Source organism: Chiloscyllium plagiosum, unplaced genomic scaffold (assembly GCF_037043375.1).
Source record: "Chiloscyllium plagiosum isolate Xiang-an unplaced genomic scaffold, Cpla_swu_hap1 HiC_scaffold_24, whole genome shotgun sequence".
Classification (NCBI taxonomy): Eukaryota; Metazoa; Chordata; class Chondrichthyes; order Orectolobiformes; family Hemiscylliidae; genus Chiloscyllium; species Chiloscyllium plagiosum.
In genome coordinates, this window is record NW_028270162.1 from 37,398,530 (window position 1) to 37,418,946 (window position 20,417).

The following is a 20,417-nucleotide window of genomic DNA, read 5'->3' on the forward strand; positions in this document are numbered from 1 at the left end:
TAAATGGAATCAATTTAGGTAAAGGGGTAGTACAAAGAGATCTGGGTGTTCTTGTACACCAGTCAATGAAGGTAAGCATGCAGGTACAGCAGGTAGTGAAGAAGGCTAATAGTATGCTGGCCTTCATAACAAGAGGGATTGAGTATAGAAGCAAAAAGGTTCTTCTGCAGCTGCACAGGGTCCTAGTGAGACCACACCTCACGTACCGTGTGCAGTTCTAGTCTCCAAATTTGAGGAAAGACATTCTGGCTATTGAGGGAGTGCAGCGTAGGTTCACAAGGTCAATTCCTGGAATGGCGGGACTACGTTACGCTGAAAGACTTGAGCGACTGGGCTTGTATACCCTTGAGTTTAGAAGACTGAGAGGGGATCTGATTGAGACATATAAAAGGATTGGATACTCTGGAGACAGGAAACATGTTTCTGAATATGGATGAGTGCTGTAAGAAACAAAAGCTCACTCACTTCAATAATTTCAGTCCGAGACCAAAAATCTGAAACAGTAGTGCCGTTTATTTGTATACTTGCAAGTGGGTGCAATGTCTAATGCCAGGTAAGGCAATGACAAATACACACCAAATCCAACAAACTCTTGAAATTTATACAGTTTGAATCCCCATATTTTTTCTTATTTCATTGTTTGCTCCCTCCTCCGCTTACGTCACTCATTTCCTTAAGACTGATCCCACAACTTCTGTTTATCCGGCCTTGTCCGTGACAAATGCCTATCTCTGGCCCCCATAAGGTTGTTTGACGTCATCTCACTGCAGGTCACCGCTAGGCATATCCTTTCTTTATCAGCATTTATTCCTCTCCGGAGGCCACTCTGACCTTTATGACCTCTTTAATTAGGGTTTGTTCCTGTGTCCCCATACAAGTGGGAAAACAGGTGTTTATACAGGCTTCTCTTCACAGCATTTTATCTAGTGCCTGTATTTCTACTATTGTTTTGTAATCACGTCTCATGCTTGACATACCATTTTTTTAACGGATTATATACTTCCTCTATGTAGTTCCCATTCTTGTTAACTCAGCTCTTAGCCGAGAAACAATCCTCTATCTCAGAACTTATAATTGCAGAAATAACATTAATTCACCTATATCCCACAGCGCCAAACCAGAGGACACAGCTTAAAAATATGGGGTAGACCATTTAGGACAGAGATGAGGAGAAACCTCTTCACCCAGAGAGTGGTGGCTGTGTGGAATGCTCTGCCCCGGAGGGCAATGGAGGCGCAGTCTCTGGATTCATTTAAGAAAGAGTTGGATAGAGCTCTCAAGGATAGTGGAATCAAGGGTTATGGAGATAAGGCAGGAACAAGATACTGATTAAGGATGGTCAGCCATGATCATATTGAATGGTGGTGCAGGCTCGAAGGGCAGAATGGCCTACTCCTGCACCTATTGTCTATTGATAGAGTAGCATTTGTGAGGGCTTATAAAGGTGGTATTAAAATGGGGAGATGACAACTATTGGGAAAAACTAAATAGGTTGAGACACTTTTCTTTAAAAAAAAGACTTAGGAATGATCTAAACAAGGTATTTAAAATAATGAAGGTGTTTGATAGGCATAGAGAAAACATTTCCACGTGTGAGTGAATTCGAATGCACGGGGCATAAATATGAGATAGTTACTAATAAATCCAATGCAGATTTCAAGAGAATTCTTTTTTCACCTAAGGAAGATAAAAAAGAATAGAATGATATGCAAGTAGAGTTAGATAACGTAGGGTAGGAGGAGGTTCAACCAGATCATGAACCCTGACACAGACCAATTGGCAAAAGTGCTTGTTTCTTTGCTTTAGATGCTATGCAATTTAGGATTGAAAGGTGATATCCTTTCAGTAGCTGATTCTCTCAGCCAACGGCCCAACATAGAAGGTACGAGCAAGAGGAGACCACTTGGCCCTTTAAGCCTGCTCCACCATTCATCACAACCATGGCTGATAGTCCAACTCGATAGCCTAACCCTGCTTTCTCTCCTTAACCCTTGATCCCATTCACCCCAAGTGCTATATCTAGTTACCTCTTGCATACATTCAATGTTTTGGCATCAACTACTTCCTGTGGTAATGAATTCTACCACTCTTTAGGTGAAGAAATGTTTCCTCATTCCTGTTCTAAATGGTCGACCCTGAAACCTCAAAGCGTGCTCTCTGGCTCTGGACACACCTACCATTGGGGACATCCTCCCTGCATCTACACTGTCTAGTCCTGTTAGAATTTCATAAAACTCTATGAGATTCTCCCTCATTTGTCTGAACTCCAGCAAAATCAATCCTAACCTAGTCAATCTCTCCTCATTTGTCAGTCCCGTCATCCCCATAAGCAGCCTGGTAAACCTACGCTGTACTCCCTCAAGAGTATCCTTCCTCAGACAAGGAGACCAAAACTGTACACAATAATCTAGATATGGCCTCACCAAGGAGAAAGTGAGGACTGCAGATGCTGGACATCAGAGCTGAAAATGTGTTGCTGGAAAAGCGCAGCAGGTCAGGCAGCATCCAAGGAACAGGAGAATCGACGTTTTGGGCATAAGCCTGAAAAAGGGCTTATGCCCGAAATGTCGATTCTCCTGTTCCTTGGATGCTGCCTGACCTGCTGCGCTTTTCCAGCAACACATTTTCAGCTGTGGCCTCACCAAGGCCCAGTATAACTGCAAAAACAACATCCTTGCTCCTGAACTCGAAACCTCTCACAATGAAAGCCAACATATCATTTGCCTTCTTTACCACCTCCTGCATCTGCAGGCTTACCTCAAGGCAAGTTCCACAAGAAATACTGAAAAAAAGGATTGTAAAGAATTAGAAAAGCTTACAGCCAATACTTCAAAAACTGTGAACTTTGTATGATCAATAAAATACAGCACAGAAAAAGAGACAAACAACTATATTGAAGGATCACACGAAACAATGATGAGGCTAACATCGAAGATATGAAACAACGCAAAATTACCAAACAATCTTGAATAAATAAATATCGGTGTTTTATAGCACAAATTGACAGCTTTTGTTCCACTGAGCCTGTGCAGTTTTGTGCCAGAGCAGTTCAGTTCGTCCCACTTATCTTCTCTCCTTGTAATCCTGTAATTATTTCCCCTTCATAGGCTTGTCTCAGTCTGTTTGAGAGCATCCATTGAAGTTGCTCCCTGCTCCCACCATCCTTTCCGGAAGTGCATTCCAGATGCTAACAACTTTCCATTGTAAACAAAAGCATTTTTCCTCATGTTATTTTTTAATTGTGCCAGTAACCTTGAATCTGTGTCCTGTTTTGACGATGGGAGCAGAGCTATTCTCATTAGATCCCTCATATTTTGAGTACCATTCTCACTGAAAGGGGGTACATCTATTTCCACGCTTTGTATTAAGTTGGAGCGGGTTTGCAAAGCCGATGCATGCCAGGGAAGATTGGGCTTTTCAGAGCCAGAAGTGGAGTCAGCAATGTAGTCACATAAATAACATTGTGCCCAGGCAGCTAGTTCGAACCAGTCTTTTGTAGCGCCAGCAAAGCCTGATAACACCCTGGGAAAGTGCCAATCTCCTCATCTGTAAGGAGCCCGAAAACACAGAACGAACAGTTATTGTTGAGGAAAGAAATCCACTGGCTAGGCATTGGCAGTGCTGGATTTACAAAACACTGCACAAGTGGTAGGTATCGACAGCGTAAGTAATTTTGTTTTCAGCATTTAGTATAATTACTTGCAAGAACTTCACTTTGACCTCTCCTAGCACAGCTTGGTTATGGGATCACCGAGATGGAAAAGGATTCCCCCGGGGTGGATTGGTAACCGGGTCCAGGGAGGGGCCTCGGGTCTGTGTCCGGCTCGCCTCCCGCAGCTGATCGCAGTTTCAGCCCGCAGGGAGCCCCAGGGGCTCGGAGAGAGAAACAGTGCGGCCGCGGCTGGTGCTGCCGCCGAGTGCAGAGGAGAACCCTTCAAGCTGGAGCTGGAGATTTCACTGAAACTGCATGACACTTACTCTCGCAGATTGAGTTAAGATCTCACAGTGAAGCACGGAGGAGTATCCAGGCAGGTTACTGACAGTATGGGAGCAAGCTTTAAGGTGGACCCTGGGGACACATTTACGCTGAAGCAACTTGTCAGAGTGCTTCGGCCACCGGACACAAGGCTGTCCTATTCCTGCTTCCCTACTCCGTGCACTGTACCCAATATCATAGGGTCAGCAACGCTTTCACTCATGTAGTCACATAAATAACATTGTGCCCAGGCAGCTAGTTCGAACCAGTCTTTTGTAGCGCCAGCAAAGCCTGATAACACTCTGGGAAAGTGCAGCACTGAAACAGACCCTTCGATCCAACCGTCCATGTCCACCAGATATCCTAACCCAATCTAGTCCCATTTGCCAGCACTTGTCCATTTACCTCTAAACCCTATTCATATACTCACCCAGATGCCTTTTAAATGCTGTAATTGTACCAGCCTTTGCCACTTTGGCAGTTCATACCAAACACCCACCACCCTCTGTGTCAAAAAAGTTACCCCTTAGGTCTCTTTGATATATTTCCCCTCTCACCCTAAACCTATGCCCTCTAGTTCTGGACTCCCCCACCCCAGGGGAAAGACTTTGTTGTCTATTTATCCTATCCATGCTCCTCATGATTTTATAAACCTCAATAAGATCACCCCTCTGCCTCTGACACTCCAGGGAAAACAGCCCCAGCCTATTCAACCGGTCCCTCAAATCCTCCAACCCTGGCAATGTTCTTGTAAGTCTTTTTTGAACTCTTTCAAGTTTCATAACATCTTTCCGTTAGGAAGGAGACCAGAATTACACGTAATATTCCAAAAGTGGCCTAACCAATGTCCTGTACAGCCACCACATGACCTCCCAACTCCTATATTCAATGCTCTGAGCAGTAAAGAAAAGCATACCAAAAGCCTTCTTCACTATCTGTCTACCCTGTGACTCTACTTTCAAGGAACTATGAACTTGCATTCCAAGTTCTCTTTGTTCAGCAACACTGCCTGGGACCGTACCATTAAGTGTATAAGTCCTGCTTTGATTTGGGTCAGTCCAATGCTGCAAGTCAGCTGAAAACAGCTGAAAAGCTTTCATTGTGAACCAGCGACACCTCTTCCTCACCTTTGTGTTTTCTGTATGTCTGAATGCACATTGGATCCTAATTCTTCTTTATCCAAAAATATACTTTGTTCATAAAATTTGTTAAAAAGTAATACATTACAAAATATTTCAATTTAAATATCACAGACCTTGTAGTGAAATCATTTGACTACAGGATGTTCCACTCTTAAGGTGCCTCAGTAAGATTGTAATAATTTTAATCATATACCTTGAAGCACTGAGGATCAAAATGAGAGTTAACCAAATGTAGGGCTAATAAAGGCCATTGGGGGCACTGCTAGGATGTCACTATCACTGGATTGTCCAACATTTACTACCCAGAGGCTGCTGCTTGAACTGTTGCACATTTTGAAATATAGACACATCTGCGGTGCGGTTGGGAAGGGAGTGCCAGGGTTTTGAACCAGCGACAATGACGGAATGGCAATCTAGTTCCAAACAGGACGTTGTGTATGGTTTCTCCCCACCCCCACCCCCACCCCCACCCTCCTCTAGCTTATCTCTCCACGCTTCAGGCTCTCTGCCTTTATTCCTGATGAAGGGCTTTTGTCCGAAACGTCGATTTTGCTGCTCGTCGGATGCTGCCTGAATTGCTGTGTTCTTCCAGCACCACTGATCCAGAATATGGTTTCCAGGTAGCAGTGTGCCCATGCATTTGCTGCCCTTGTCCTTCAGAGTTGTTTAGTTTACAGTTTGGAAGGTACTTTTGGAGGATGCTTGGTGTGTTGCTGCAGTACATCTTGTAGGTAACACACACTGTTGCCACTGTTTGTGAGTGTGGTGGTAATCAAGTGGGCTGTGTTATCTTACATTATGTCGAGTTTCTTTTCTGGTGGAATAGACTTATCCAGGCAAGTAGAGTGTATTATCACACATAAACAAAAACAGAAATTGCTTTAAAAACTCAGCATGTCTTGAAGCAAATGTGGAGAGGAAGCAGTGTTAACGTTTCGGCTTCAGTGACCCTTCTTCAGAACTGATGGTATTATTACACTCCTGAGTTATGCCTTGTAGATGGTGGACAGGTACAGTGGAGATAGGTGAGTTCTGTTTAAATGTCAAGGTCTTGCTGCATATGGACACAGACTGCTTGATTGTCTGAGGAATAGCGAATAGTGCTGAATATTTTGCAGTCCTGAACAAACGTCCCACTTCTGACCTCGTGATGCCGGTCTGAAACACTTGTTCAAGGTCAACTCTTTGGACTGGAAGGTCAACAAGATTTGGGCAGACCAAAGACAGTGGCTTTAACCGAGTTGATGGTCCTCTTGGTGTGTGTCCCAAGTAACAGACAGTAGAGTGCAGAGTCCTGCATCATGGAGCCACTCGGGATGAACGTCGACAAAAAACACTGCTGCTCTCTCCAGACCCTCTTCACAAATGTACATTCCAGAAGGAGATGTGTGTGACAGCCTACCCATACCAACACCACCCCTCTCCCCTGTTCATATCCCTCACTTCTCCGAGGGCAGTGTGCGGTGGTGCAGAAAGTCCGGGCGTAGTGAAAGATTTTGGGTTGTCCCCTTCTCATCACCAGACAAAGCGATGTCTTTGTGCTTGTTGGAAAGTTCTGGTGATGTGGCATTCAGGCAAATCACTTTGACAGTATGTTTGTGCAACAACCTGACAAGAGGCATTGTTTCCTTCTCCCACAATGTTTCAAGGACTCTAGATCTGACCACCGCCTGATGGACTTGTGGTCAAAGGTGTTTCTATTTGTAAATTTCTCCATGAAGGATGTCCAACGACCTGGAGCATTCTGTGGTACTGAGGCCAGTCCCATCCTTTGCCACATTGGGAACAGTTAGTACAAAGTGACACTTGGTGTTTGTGTTCCTAGGATCTATGCACAGCTTGATGCAGCTACACACAAAGGTGGTCATCAAGGTGAGGGAGGCATTGGGCATCAGAGCTTTGTACCTGGTGTTCCTGTGGACATAGTCCATCTTTGACCTCAGGTGACTGCAACAGTGCAGCTTCTGCGAATGGGCCAGACCTGCACCTTGTTCAACAATTGAGAGTACCTCACACCCGGATGACCAGGTTTTTACCTGCAATGGAGCAAGAGCGGTGCTTCCAAAAGCCCAGTTTCCTCCTCACCTTGACAATACACTCCTCTCAAATTTTTGTACATGCCTGGCACCTCTGATCCTTATTCCCAGCACCTTCAGGTAATCTCTCCTGACAGTGAAGGGAAAAAGGATAAGTTGACCCAGTCTCCAAAGAAAATGACCTCCCTTTTGACTCGATTTACCTTGGCTCCCTAGGGCACTTCAGACTGGCCACAGATGCTCAGCAACCTGCACACTGATAGTGGATCCAAGCAGAAAACAGTGACATCATCCATGTAGAGGGAGGCTTTGACCTGCAAGCCCCTACTGCCTGGAATGGTCATTGCTCTCAGGCTCACATCCTTCATAATGGACTTGGCAAAAGGCTCTATATAGGACAAACAAAAGGCAGGGGAGAGTGGGCAGCCCTGCCTGAGCTGAAAATGTGTTGCTGGAAAAGCGCAGCAGGTCAGGCAGCATCCAAGGAGCAGGAGAATCGACATTTCGGGCATGAGCCCTTCTTCATGAATTCTTCAGCCCTGCCTGACTCCAGATCTGACTGGGAAGCAGTCTGATTCCCACCCATTGATTGAGACTTTACTAACCATGTTGGTGTAGAGATCCAATTGCAGATTCCCTCCCCAAAGTCCATTTTGGAGAACACGTCCCACATATAGGTGTGCAATATCCTGCTAAAGGCCTTCTCCTGGTCCAGGCTGATGAGGCAGATATCCACCCATGTCCTGCATGTAGGTGATCATATCCCTGAGGAACACAAAGCTCTCAGATATCGTCCTGTTTGGTACAGCACAGGTTTGGTCGGGGGGGATCACCAAGCCCAGAGCAGACCTGATCTGGTTGGTGGACACCTTAGACAGGATTTTGCAACCTGCATTCAGCCGTGAGGCTAGTCACCAATTTCTAATTTCCTCCCTCTCCCCCTTCCACTTGGAGATGAGGCTGATGATACCTTTCCTCACGGCTTCACACTTGCCACCAGCCAGAAGCACACTGTTGTACACCTCCAGCAGGTCCTGGCCAATCAGGACCCACAGAGGCAAACACAATTTGGCTGGTAAGACGTTGTCTCTGGGAGTTTTATTCTTTTCTAAGGACTCAAGGACCATGGTCAGCTCATCCAGAGAGAACAGCTGGTGCAGCCTCTCCCACGTGCTGTTGTCTGAAACCTGAGATAGAGGACAGGAATGTCTCGGAGGCTGCGCTGTCTGCGGGCTGTCTGTCGTACAGAGTGGAGTTAAAGGATTTTCTGATCCTCAGGATGTCAGACTAAGATGATTTTACTGAGACATCTTCTCCATTCAGGCTGCTCTCTGTGCACCTTCTCGAAGAGCAAACGTGAGCATGTGTCATCCTATGGATCGTGGATTGGAAGATTGGCTTGGAGGCCTCCGAGGGAAAGAACAAAGTTTGCTGACTCTTCATCTCCTGGAAATCTTCCTTGATATCATCCCATTGTCTGCAGAGGAGAAGATTCTACATGCTTTTTTTGGAGTTTGGACCATTTCTTCCCCCCCCCCCGCCTCTCTTTCTCTCACCTTCTGAGTACCTTTACGATAAAGAACTGCTTGATGATCCCCCTTGACTGCTTCCCACCAGTTTGCTGGCCATCAGTAGTTATATGGCTGTTGCAGCTCGAGGAAAATCTGTCTGTGTGCTTCATTTGTTGTTATCTTATTTCAAGATAACAATAGTACATTCAGCGTTACTGCTGTTCAAGAATATATTTTGCATCAGTGGAGTTCATATATGAATGCTTCCTGCGATATTCTTCTTTGTTTGAATACCAGAGTCAGCATCTGCTTAAAACAATGTGCAGAGAAATGTGATATCGGTGTGATGCTCATTCACAAACTTGCTTGTTGCAAGACATATCATAAATGCAAAAGGATTTGAAGTTTTAAAAATAATGTACACTTTATTCCTTTTTGCACACTTTTTTTCAGATTTCTTACCCCTCCACCCTCACCTACTGCATGCCAAAGTCTGTGTAAGAAGATAGGAATGGAGTAATATTTGATCATGAGAAATATATTTAACCAACTCCAAGTGCCATATTGCCTTTGTTCTTTTGAAAACTCCTCAAGCCCTTTGATGGCACTGACAAGCAGCACAAAGTCAGATATTTTCTGTTAAGTCGTGAAGCTATGACTTGCCATGCAGTGTTGAGAGCAAATGTTCAGCACTACTGAAGGGGTGCTGTGCTGTCCTCCTGGAGTTACACTCTTTCAGAGAAAATGTTTAACGCTGTGTGTTCTTTTGGAAGTCAATGATTATGGGATAGTTTTTCAAAGAAGGGCAGAGGAGCTTTTTCCAGAGTCCTAGGCAACATGTATCCTTTTTCTCACAACTAAAATATATTGTGGCGGTTGTGGAATCTTGCCATGCACAAACTGGCTGCCACGTTTCCTATATTGCAATACTGACTACATTTTAAAGATATTTAATTGGCTGATACTGTTGTGATGTATTGAGGTGCTTTGCATTTTTGGGGAGGGGCAATGTTGTATTTTAGTTAAAACTTTAAATACAGTCTAATTTCTCTGGTGACATGGATGTAAAAGGTAGTAAGGTATTGATCACAAGTGATTACCTGTGTCCTGGCTGCTGTTTCTTCTTCAGTGCTAGCTATGGCTTGGTTGGTAACACTCTCACCTCAAGTACTTTGTGAGTCTGAGAATCAAAGCTGAGGGACTCCTGCATTGTTAGAAGTATTATTTTTTGAATGTATCATTGAGATAAGTTCCCTTTTGCTGAGGCACATGGATTACTGATTCCACATCATTGTTTTGAAGAAGAACAGGGAGTTATCCCACTGGAGAAAGTGAGGACTGCAAATGCTGGTGATTAGAGTCGAGAATGTGGTGCTGGAAAAGCACAGCCAGCCAGGCAGCATCCTAGAAACAGGAGAGTTTCAGGCATAAGCCCTTCATCAGGAATGAGGTTTGTGGGCCAAGGGGGCTGGGAGATAAATGGGAGGGGGAGTGAGGCCGGGGGAAGGTAGCTGAGAGTGCAATAGGTAGATGAAGGTGGGGAATGAAGGTGGTAGGTTGGAGAGGAGGGTGGAGCGGATAGGTGGGTAGGAAGATGAGCAGTGTAAGAGGGCTGGGCTGAGTTGGAAGGTTGGATCTGGGATGGTGGGGGAAGGGTAAGTGAGGAAACTGGTGAAATCCACATTGATTCCATGTGGTTGGAAGTTCCCGAGGCAGTAGTTGAGGCGTTCTTCCTCCAGGCGGAAGGCGGTAAGAGTTTGATGATGGAGGAGGCTCTGGATCTGCATGTCCTTGGGGTTTGGGAGGGGGAGTTAAAGTGTTCAGCCACAGGGCGGTGGGGTTACTTCATGCATGTGTCCCAGAGATAGTCTCTGAAGCGTTCCGCAAGTAGGCTTCCGCAAGTGGATTTCACCAGTTTCCTCATTTCCCCATCCCCCACCTTATCTCAGATCTCTGGACCTGTCCTACCTGTCCATCTTCCTTCCCGCCCATCCACTCCACCATCCTCTCCGACCTATCACCTTCACCCCCACCTTCACCTACCTATCGCACACTCAGCTACCTTCTCCCAGCCCCCTTGGCCCACAGGCCTCATTCCTTACGAAGGGCTTATTCCCGAAACATTGATTCTCCTGCTCCTCGGATGCTGCCTGACCGGCTGTACTTTTCCAGCACCACACTCTCGACTGTGATCCCTCGTGTTCCAGCCGGTATTTATTCCTCAATCACCAACACAATAAAGAGGTTATGTGGTCATCATCACATTACTATTTGTGGATGTTTGTGTCTAAATTGTCATTTCCTATGTAATAACAGCGACTACATTTCAAAAGTGTTTGGCTGTAAAATTATTTGAGGCATCCATGAAAGACACGATATAAATAAATGCTTTTTCTTCTTTCTCAGTGAGCACTACCAAAAGCAGCTTATTTGACCCATTGGACAGGAAATCATATTAAAATAACTTCAAAGTGAATGCAAATGGCTTTGATATTGCCTTCAAGGTGTGTTGCAGATTAAATATTAGAACACTATTTACCAGCTCTATATTCACTGGGTGCATTGTATATTTCCTTGCCTGCTCTTTGACAACAATTGAGATAATGACGGAGATGAAGGAAGCTTGCATGTACTTTTTTGCAACTATATTAACAGTATACACTATAATGTTAAATAAAATTAGCAAATGTTAAAACATTGAATCTACACTTTAGCTATAATGCCGTGATCTAATACAAAGTTAAGCTCATGTATGTGGCCAAGATGAGCAACATGAAATTTTCAGCATAGTTCACTGTAGCTGTTTGCAGTTAACTTGTTAATCAGCCATCCTCACTTTATTATTATTTTCTTTGTGATGTCAATAATGGTTTGTAATCATGTTGTGCTTTGTAACAGCATTGTCTTATCACTAATGTATTTGTTCTTGAAGAAATAGATCGTTCACCATTGTTGCATTGTCTCATCTAATGTACAGTATGTATTCTACAGCCATATACCTTTGTGAGACTGTGCTGAGTTCATTTCCTGTGCCAGATATAAGGGAGGAAAGTATAGTCTTTGTAGCTGGGAAAGCAATATGCAAATACATAAAGTTAAAGTTAAAAATCAACAACACCAGGTTATAGTCCAACAGGTTTAATTGGAAGCACACTGTTGGACTATAACCTGGTGTTGTTGATTTTTAACTTTGTACACCCCAGTCCAACACCGACATCTCCGAAACATAAAGTTAAGGTTGACTTAAGAGAAGAGAAGGAATAAAAATAAAGAGAAAGGGTACTTTTTTTAAAGAAATAAAACTAATTCATTCATTTTAATCTTTAGTTGATAGACAATGGCTATGACAGATCGAAAAAGCTTTCATATCAACACACCACTTAATGAGAGTCTCTCGCTCTCTAAGGTGGCAGGGACAACAGTTTACATCAAACTTGACAACGTACAGCCAACTGGCTCCTTTAAGATAAGAGGAATTGGGCATTTCTGTATAAAGGTAAGCAGCAGGAAAATATGTAAGTTCGTTTTTGTTTCATACTAATGTTACTTAGAATTTATAATCATGTCCACCATGCAAAAATAAAAACCTGTATATCACTCTTTCAGGCTGCGGAGAAAGGCTGCAAACATTTTGTATGCTCTTCAGGTCAGTAACAATTAACTGGTGAGCCCTTCAGTTTGGTAATTGCACTAAGGCTTGTTAACATGATTCAAATTAATTTGAGTACAGTCTGATTTGAAAATTTATTTGGAATAGTTTATGTGGATGTTGTGATTAGTGGTATTCAAACTGAATGCCAAAGAGTGTGTTTAGTATTTGATAAGATTTTCTGATTGTATAAACGTCATAGCTTGGATTCAGCCTGAGAGAATGGGAAGTCGAAAATAAAACAGGGTCTAAAATAGGGCGGCACAGTGGCTCAGTGGTTAGCACTGCTGCCTCACAGCACCAGGGACCCAGGTTTGATTCTGGCCTTGGGCAACTGTCTGTGTGGAGTTTGCACATTCTCCTCATGTCTACGTGGGTTTCCTCCGGGAGCTCCGGTTTCCTCCCACAGTCCAAAGATGTGCAGGTCAGGTGAATTAGCCATTCTAAATTGCCCATAGTGTTAGGTGCATCAGTCAGAGGGAAATGGGTCTGGGTGGGTTACTCTTCGGAGGGTCAATGTGGACTTGTTGGGCTGAAGGGCCTGTTTCCACACTATGGGGAATCTAATCTAATCTAAAAGCAATTAACCAATTCTGCATGTGATCATGTGCAAAATATAATGGTGGTAAGCATATAAACTAAAAGACTTGCTCAAATCCTTATCCACCAAGGTTTGCGTGGAGGGGAGGACATTAACTCTGAGTTAAGTCACTTAAGTTCAAATTTGCAGTGGAATTCTGAAGTGGAATTAATGGTTAATCTACATTATTTTTGTGAAAAGCAAGTACATTTGGAGCTGGGTAAATCCTGATGGAAAAACATTCCTGATTGAGTAAACTTAAAGCTCATCCAAAAGTAGTTGCTATGTCCTAATTCAACCAAATCCTTTTTGACTGTTACTCCTGTCCTCATTGACCTACACAGATTCCAGGTTAAGTATCTCCTTTATTTTAAAACTCTCGTTTTTTTTGTTTGAAATGCCTTCATGATCTTGTTTCTCTCCTGCTGTCCCACGATTCTCTGAGCGTCTCTGTTCCTCTAAATATTGCCTTATGTGCATCTCTGACTTTAATCACTCTATCAATAGTAACAGTATCTTCAGCTGATCAGGCCTTTCCTAATGCTCTACCCTTCCAATTCTCTTTAAGTCAATCCTTAAAACCCACTACTTTTTGTCCAAATGTCTGCTTATGAGACACGACCTTTACTTTATTGCTCTTGTGGTATTATGTTTCATAAGAGTTATTTATAGTGTAAGTTATGAGCATAATAATGAATCCAACTTTTAACCTAGAATCCATTCAGCTATTGTAAATGAGAAAGTGAAACCTACTGTGACTTGAATAGTCCTCCATTCACTGATGCTATATATATATATATTAACACTGGTGACTTGGTGTTTCTGTGTAACGGATCCTATCCCTTCAATGCACTTCAGTGCAGTAATGAAAACAACAAAGTGCTTGAATAAAATTGATTCAATTTATTTGCTAAATTGCAAGTGTAAATAAATTTCAAATCACTACATTCTGGCCTTTGGAACCTTGTAAATGAGATTACTGTTTAGAGTTTACTCCTGGAGACAAACAACGCAAAATTGCCATCAATGGAACAATGCACCTAGAAAGGCAAGATTGTTATGAAGTAAGATATATTCTTATGGCTCTCTATATCTCTGTGACTCTGCCTTTTAAAACAATTGTAGGAATACAGATTTTTTTTCTCATAATTTATTAGCCACAAGAGTCTATACTGCATGATGCAGAGTCTGCAAATCAAATGGGAGGTCTTGAATTCAATTGTTTCTCCAGTAAGTATCAGCTAGGAAAAACATTACAGGTATTCTTATTCCTATTGTCACTTGACACCACGAAACTTCCAACACAAATCACTTGACTGTGATTTGCAGTGAAAATCTAGAGCAATTTTTTTCCCGACTCCTTAAATGTTGACGTTAAGACAAATTAAATGCTGATGGCAGTTTCCCCTGACTGAAGAATCTAAAATCTGGGATCTATGTTCTCAGGAGAAGGGATTGACCATTTGAATTGAGGTGAAGAATGCTTTGTGTTTGGAGCCCTATGAATCTTTGAAATTCTCTGGCTCATAAGGCAATGGATGCACAGTACTAGAGTAGTTCAAGAATGAGATCGTCAGATTTTTGGACATGAAGGAAAACAAGGGATAAGGAAATGGAGAGCAACGTGGGGTTAGTATCAAATTAGCAATGACATTATTCACTGGATGATTAGTCTTCAGGGTCCACATCACAAAGTTCTGCTCCTATTCCTTATGTTCAACACTCCATTGTTGCTTAATTATCACTACAAAGATAAATGTGGGTGAAGAAATTCAGCTGCTCATATTAGGTTCTCAGAAATAGAGCAGGAGGAGGCTATATACCCCTCATGACTTTGCTCCATCATTCGATAAAATTCTAATATTTTCAGATCAACCCCACTTTCCCTATTGACATTCCTGTATACTCCAAGTTAACAAATCAGGTAACTAATCCCAACTATGAATATACTTAATGGTAGACCTCTGGAGTCAAAAATTCCAATGATGCACGGTGAGTGAATCAGTTTCTCTGCATTTTATTCCTCACTGGCCAGCTGAGACTTCTTGCTCTGGACTCTTCAGTCAGGTGAAGCAACCTCTCAGCATCCTGTCAAAAATTTATGTGTTTCACCTCTCAATTTCCTAAACTCCAAACAAAATGGCCCATTCTTCTCAACCTGTCTTATTAGGACAGTACAGTCATTCCAGGAATTAGTCCAATAAATCTTTGTTGCATTCCAAGTAAGGCAAGTACATTATTTTGTTGATATGGCAACCAAACCAGTAGTCAGGTGTGGTCTCACTCAGCCCCAAAATGGCACCAAGTTTTCCTTATTCTTGAATTCCAACCCTCTTGCAGTAGAAGCTGACATTCCATTCACCTTCCCAATTACTTGCTGAGAAATTTTCAATCTTTTGTATACAGTAGAAGAGAATCCAAATTTATTGTGTTCATTGTAGAGTACAAGTGACAATAAATTATTCATTCATCAAACTTCTCTGAACATCAGTATTTAATAGTTCCTCATAATTAAAAAATACTGTTCTTATATTCTTCCTACCAAGGTGAATACCTTCACATTTGCGCACATTGTACTCCTTCTGCCAGAGAAATACAGAAAAATAGGAACAGGAGTAGGCCATTTGACCCTTCAGTATTCTCTGCCATTTGTTATGATCGTGACTGATCATCCAACTTAAAAGTCCTAGCACTGATTCCTGCAGTATCCCACTCGTCAGTGTCTGGCATTTTCAAAAAGACCCATTTATTCCTACTCTTTGTTTCCTATCTGCTAACCAATGTACTATCAATCTCAATATACAATCCTATGTGCTTTAATTTTGCACATTAATATTTTATGAAAGCCTTCTGAAAGTTCAAAGAAACTACATCCATTGGCTTCCCTTTATCAACTCGAGGAATTTCAGTAGATTTGTCAAGTCATTTTGTTGCCCAATTGTTTAGCCCAATCCACATCGTTTGCAGCCTTTGTGACCGTTTCAATTCACTTTCCCATAATTGTTACTTTAAGAACACCTCAGGTCCCTCTTTGCCTTTCTTCAGTGCTGATTAATTTGAACTAAATTCCATCTAATTTGTTGCTAATGACTTGGTTTTCAGTCTCTCCAGCTAAGTTATCATGTAGAGTTCCCAAATCCAATGTCATCAGTTGTGAATGCCTGAACAAGCATGTGATTCATTTTATAATTCAGTCTTTCTTTGGATTTGTGTGTCATTGACAAGTCAGGGTTTGTTGCCCTTCATAGAATCGTAGAATCCCCGTAGTTTGGAAGCAGGCTATTCGGCCCTTTGAGTCCACACTGGCCTTCCGAAGAGTATTCCACCCAGACCCAGACCACTACCGTATCCCTATAACCCTGCATTTCCCCTGGCTAATCCACCTAGCCTGCACATCCCTGGGCTGTGGAAATCCACAGATGGAAAGAACCCACGAAGAGAATGTGCGAATTCCACACAGCCAGTCGCTCGAGGCTGGAATCAAATCCGGGACCCTGGTACTGTGAGGAAGAATTGCTAACCACTGAGTTACCATGCTGCTTCCTAACTGTCTTTGAGAAGGCGCTGGTGAGTAATAGAAGGTTTTAATCAAATTCTAGGAATGTGGTGTTTGAATGCTTCATAGTTTGACAGAATGTAGTGATCTTTTTAACAGGTTAATGAGCAAGGAAATGGGAAACAGTGCAACTTTCATTCCTGGAACAAAGGAATTTGCTGATGCTTTTAAAAAGTGATGACAATTTTCTTTTCTCTCCTGAAGCTAATGTCTCTAGCTGGCTGATAACATATATAAATATAACAAGTGAATTCTAGCCATTTTTCTGAAACCTTGTTCTTGAAAAGAAGTGTTTCATTTATCACCCATCCTTAATTTCCTTGACCAGTCCTGAACCACTGTGCTGCTGTGGGAATAGTGCTGTTGGATAAGAAATTCCAGAAATGATGAAGTTGCAGTGATAACATATTATCCAAGCTAAGGTAGAATGTGACTCAGGGGGAAAAGTGAGGTGATATGTTCCTGCTGCTTTACTTCTTGCTGCAGGAGTTAACTTTTGAGGAATTTTAGCATCATCACTATCAATCCAGATAGCTGAGCATATGTAGCTGGAGACTAGGTTCAAACCTGGTCTGTAAGAAGGCACCTGGCGTGTTGGCTTTCATTAGCAGGGGATTGAGTTTTAAGAGCTGCAAAGTTGTGCTGCAGCTCTGTGAAGCCCTGATTATCCACACTTGGAATATTGTTTTCAGGTCTGGTCGCCTCTTTATAAGAAGCTTGTGGAAGGTATAGAGAGAATGCAGAGGAGATTTACCAAGATGTTGCCTGGACTGAAGGGTATGTCTTATGAAGAAAGGTTGAGGGAGCTAGGGCTTTTCTCATTGGAGCGAAGAAGAATGAGAGGTGACTTGACAGAGTTATACAAGATGATGAGAGGCATAGATAGAGTGGATAGCCAGAGACTTTTTCCCAGAGCGGAAATGCTATCACAAGGGTGCATAATTTTATGTTGATTGGAGAAGGTTTGGGGGAATTTCAGAGGTAGGTTCTTTATGCAGAGAGTAGTGGGTACATGAAATGCACTGCCAGCGGTGGTAATAGAGTCAAGTACATTAGGGGTATTTAACTGACTCTTGGACAGGCACATGGATGATTGTAAAATGAAGAGTATGTTTGTTAGTTTGACCGTAGAGTAGGATAAAAGGTCGGCACAACATCAAGGGCTAAAGGGCCTGTACTGTGCTGCATCGTTCCATGTTCTATGTTTGTAACATTTAGTTCCATACTGGGGAAGAATGTTTACTGGTTCAGCCAAATTACCTTTTTTGTCAAATTTTCACACCATACTCATCAGTTGAGCTTCGACAAATAATAGCTTCAAACATCAATAGCAAAAAGCTTTTTTGAACTCTTTATAAAAAGCCACCATGTGTTAATTTGGTGAAGCCCACCAGTTATCAGTGTTGTTCTAATAGTTGTAGCTGTTTTGACCTTGCAGGAGGGAACGCCGGCCTCGCTGCTGCCTTTGCTGCTCAGAAGCTCCAGATTCCTGCCACCATTCTGGTTCCCAGTAGCACACCAGCATTTACCGTTCAGAAATTGAAAGATCACGGAGCATTTGTGGAAGTCGTTGGTAAGGTGTGTCCTTGTCAGAATGTTTTGTGAGGCTGCATCTATCATCTGGGTGGGTGAGGAACTGACTGGGAGGTACGGAGGGGGGGAAGATGTGTGAGGTACTATTTCACAAATATGGTGGCTGGGTTTGTAAATATTATCCACGCTGGGATGCTGATATGTCAGGCATGGCTCACTTGATAACTCTTTGAGTCGCAAGGTTATTGGTTCAAGCCTCATTCTAGGTCTTGAGCACAAAGACCAAGGCTGCCACTTCAGCATAATACAACACCGTCAGAAATGCCACCTTTCAAGTGAGGTGTTAAACCAAGGCGTCAGCTATTCTCTGTGGTGACCCTAAAAAGATCCATCGCTCTATTTCAAAGTACAGCGGAGGTGTTATCCATGCTATCCTGGCCAATATTTATTCCTCAGTAACATCTCAAGATTAACATATGTTGTTTGTGGGAGCATGCTGAGCACAAATTGGCTGCTGTGTTTCCTTTATTACAAAAGTGAATACATTGCAAAAGTATACCTTGGCAGTAAAGAATTTTGGGGTGTCATGAAGTTGTGAAAGATGCTATATGATTGTAAGTCCTAATTTGTGGATCTTGCAGTTTCAAACAAATTCTCAAAGCTAGGAGCATTCTATTTGTTGGATAAGTAAAATGATGTGTGCAGTCTAATCCCAAATTTGTGGTAGGTTATGTTGTATCAAATCAGAAGCAAACTTGATGAGGAGGAATAGACGTCTGACTTACTGAAGCAGTCCATGTTAAACTGCAAAATGATTTGGACAATATCCAGGGTTAGGATGACAAGTGGCAACAATCACTTGTATTTTTGTAAATATGACAAAATATCACCAAGGTGCTCAACATTTAATGATACAACTAATATTTAGACAATGCAAAGGCTAGGTAATGACAAACTCGACAAGAGAGAAACTAAACAGACTCGCTTTCACATTAATGGCAATACCATCACCAAATCTTCGCTATCAATAACCTGGAGGTCAGCAAGAATCTGAAACAAAGCAGCCTGCCCATATGAGCTTCCTCTACCAACAATGTAACAATGTCTGCCACCTACAATACCTCACCAGGACTCCATCTTAAGCAACATATTCCAAAATCAGGCTTCAATCTAGGAGGACATGGACATTTGAACATATGAACTAAAAGCTGGAGCAGGCTATCCAGTCCCTCAAGCTAACCATGCTATTCACAAAATCATGGCTGATTTGATTAAAATTTCAAACCCACAATCCCACCAACCCCTGATAAATTTTCACCCCCTTGCTTAACAAGAATCTATCCACTACAGTCATCTTTTCAAGAAGAGAGTTCCAAAGGCCCTCAAAGAAATAAAAAAGGGCCTCACTTCTGTTGTAAGTGGCTGACCCCTGACTTTTAGCGGTGACTCCTAGTTCTATGTCTGCCAAAAGATAAAATATCCTTTCTGCATTCACCCAATCAAGACCCCTTGAGACCCTTGATGTTTAAATCAAGTTGCCTCTTACTTTTCTAAACTACAATGGTCTCAAGCCGAGCTTGTTTAACTTTTCTTCATAAGACAACCAACCAAAATGTTTCTGAACTGCTTCCACTGCATTGATGTCTTCCCTTAAATAAGATGATCAATATTGTGGACAGCAATCCAAATGTGGCCTCACAGTGCTTGAAGCATTACCTTCCTAATTTTGTATTCAATTCCCTGTACAATTAATGGCAACATTCTCTTAGCTTTCCAGATTATTTGCCTGACTATTTCCTGAAATGACAAATAATCAGGAAAGCTAAGAGAATGTTGCCATTAATTGCCTGTTGTGATTCAAGCACGAGGACACCAAGAGTAACAGCTACAAGAGAACACCATCACTTGCAGGTTCCCCTTCGAGTCACTCACCATCCTGACTTGGAACTATACCACGATTCCTTCACCGTTACTGGGTCAAAATCCTGGGACTTGCATCCTAACAGGATTTTGGGTATCCCTTTATCAGATAGACTGCAATTGTTAAAGAAGTACCATCTTCACATGGGAAATGAGGACTTGGCAATAAATGTTGGCCCAATCAGCAACGCCCATACTCCATGAAAGATAAAAAAGAAAACTGGTACACTGAATGCATTATTTCTGCTAAACGTTCTGCATGATCTAGAAGAATCGATTCCATTTGATCAATATCAAATTTCTCCATGATTATATAAAATAACCACAAATGTTATTTTTTAAAGCTTGTTTATTATATTTCAGCATTCATCTGAAACCCATCTGTTTGGCCCAAAATATACTTTGCTATCATTAATGATGTCTTGCATTTATGTTAAGGGAGGAAAATTCAAAGGCAATGTGAAGTGTGCATTTTTTACAGAGAGTGTTGGGGGCCTGGCACATGCTGCCAGGG

At 42.4% G+C, this 20,417-nt stretch overlaps 1 protein-coding gene across 4 annotated transcripts in view; it reads left to right on the forward strand.

Annotated features, from left to right (window-relative positions):
- Nucleotides 1-3,411: 3,411 nt before the first annotated feature.
- The window catches only part of sdsl (serine dehydratase-like), a 43,731-nt gene continuing 26,725 nt past the window's right edge, over nt 3,412-20,417 (forward strand). Inside the window, exons 1-5 of one of the 4 annotated variants that reach the window (XM_043715834.2) lie at nt 3,412-3,663; nt 11,072-11,169; nt 11,993-12,161; nt 12,272-12,311; nt 17,889-18,028. In XM_043715834.2, coding sequence (XP_043571769.1) covers nt 12,003-12,161; nt 12,272-12,311; nt 17,889-18,028 — 339 coding nt within the window. In that variant the 5' untranslated portion in view covers nt 3,412-3,663; nt 11,072-11,169; nt 11,993-12,002. The remainder of the gene's footprint in view (nt 3,664-11,071; nt 11,170-11,992; nt 12,162-12,271; nt 12,312-17,888; nt 18,029-20,417) is intronic. The other 3 variants (XM_043715833.2, XM_043715838.2, XM_043715837.2) reach the window with 3 other exon arrangements.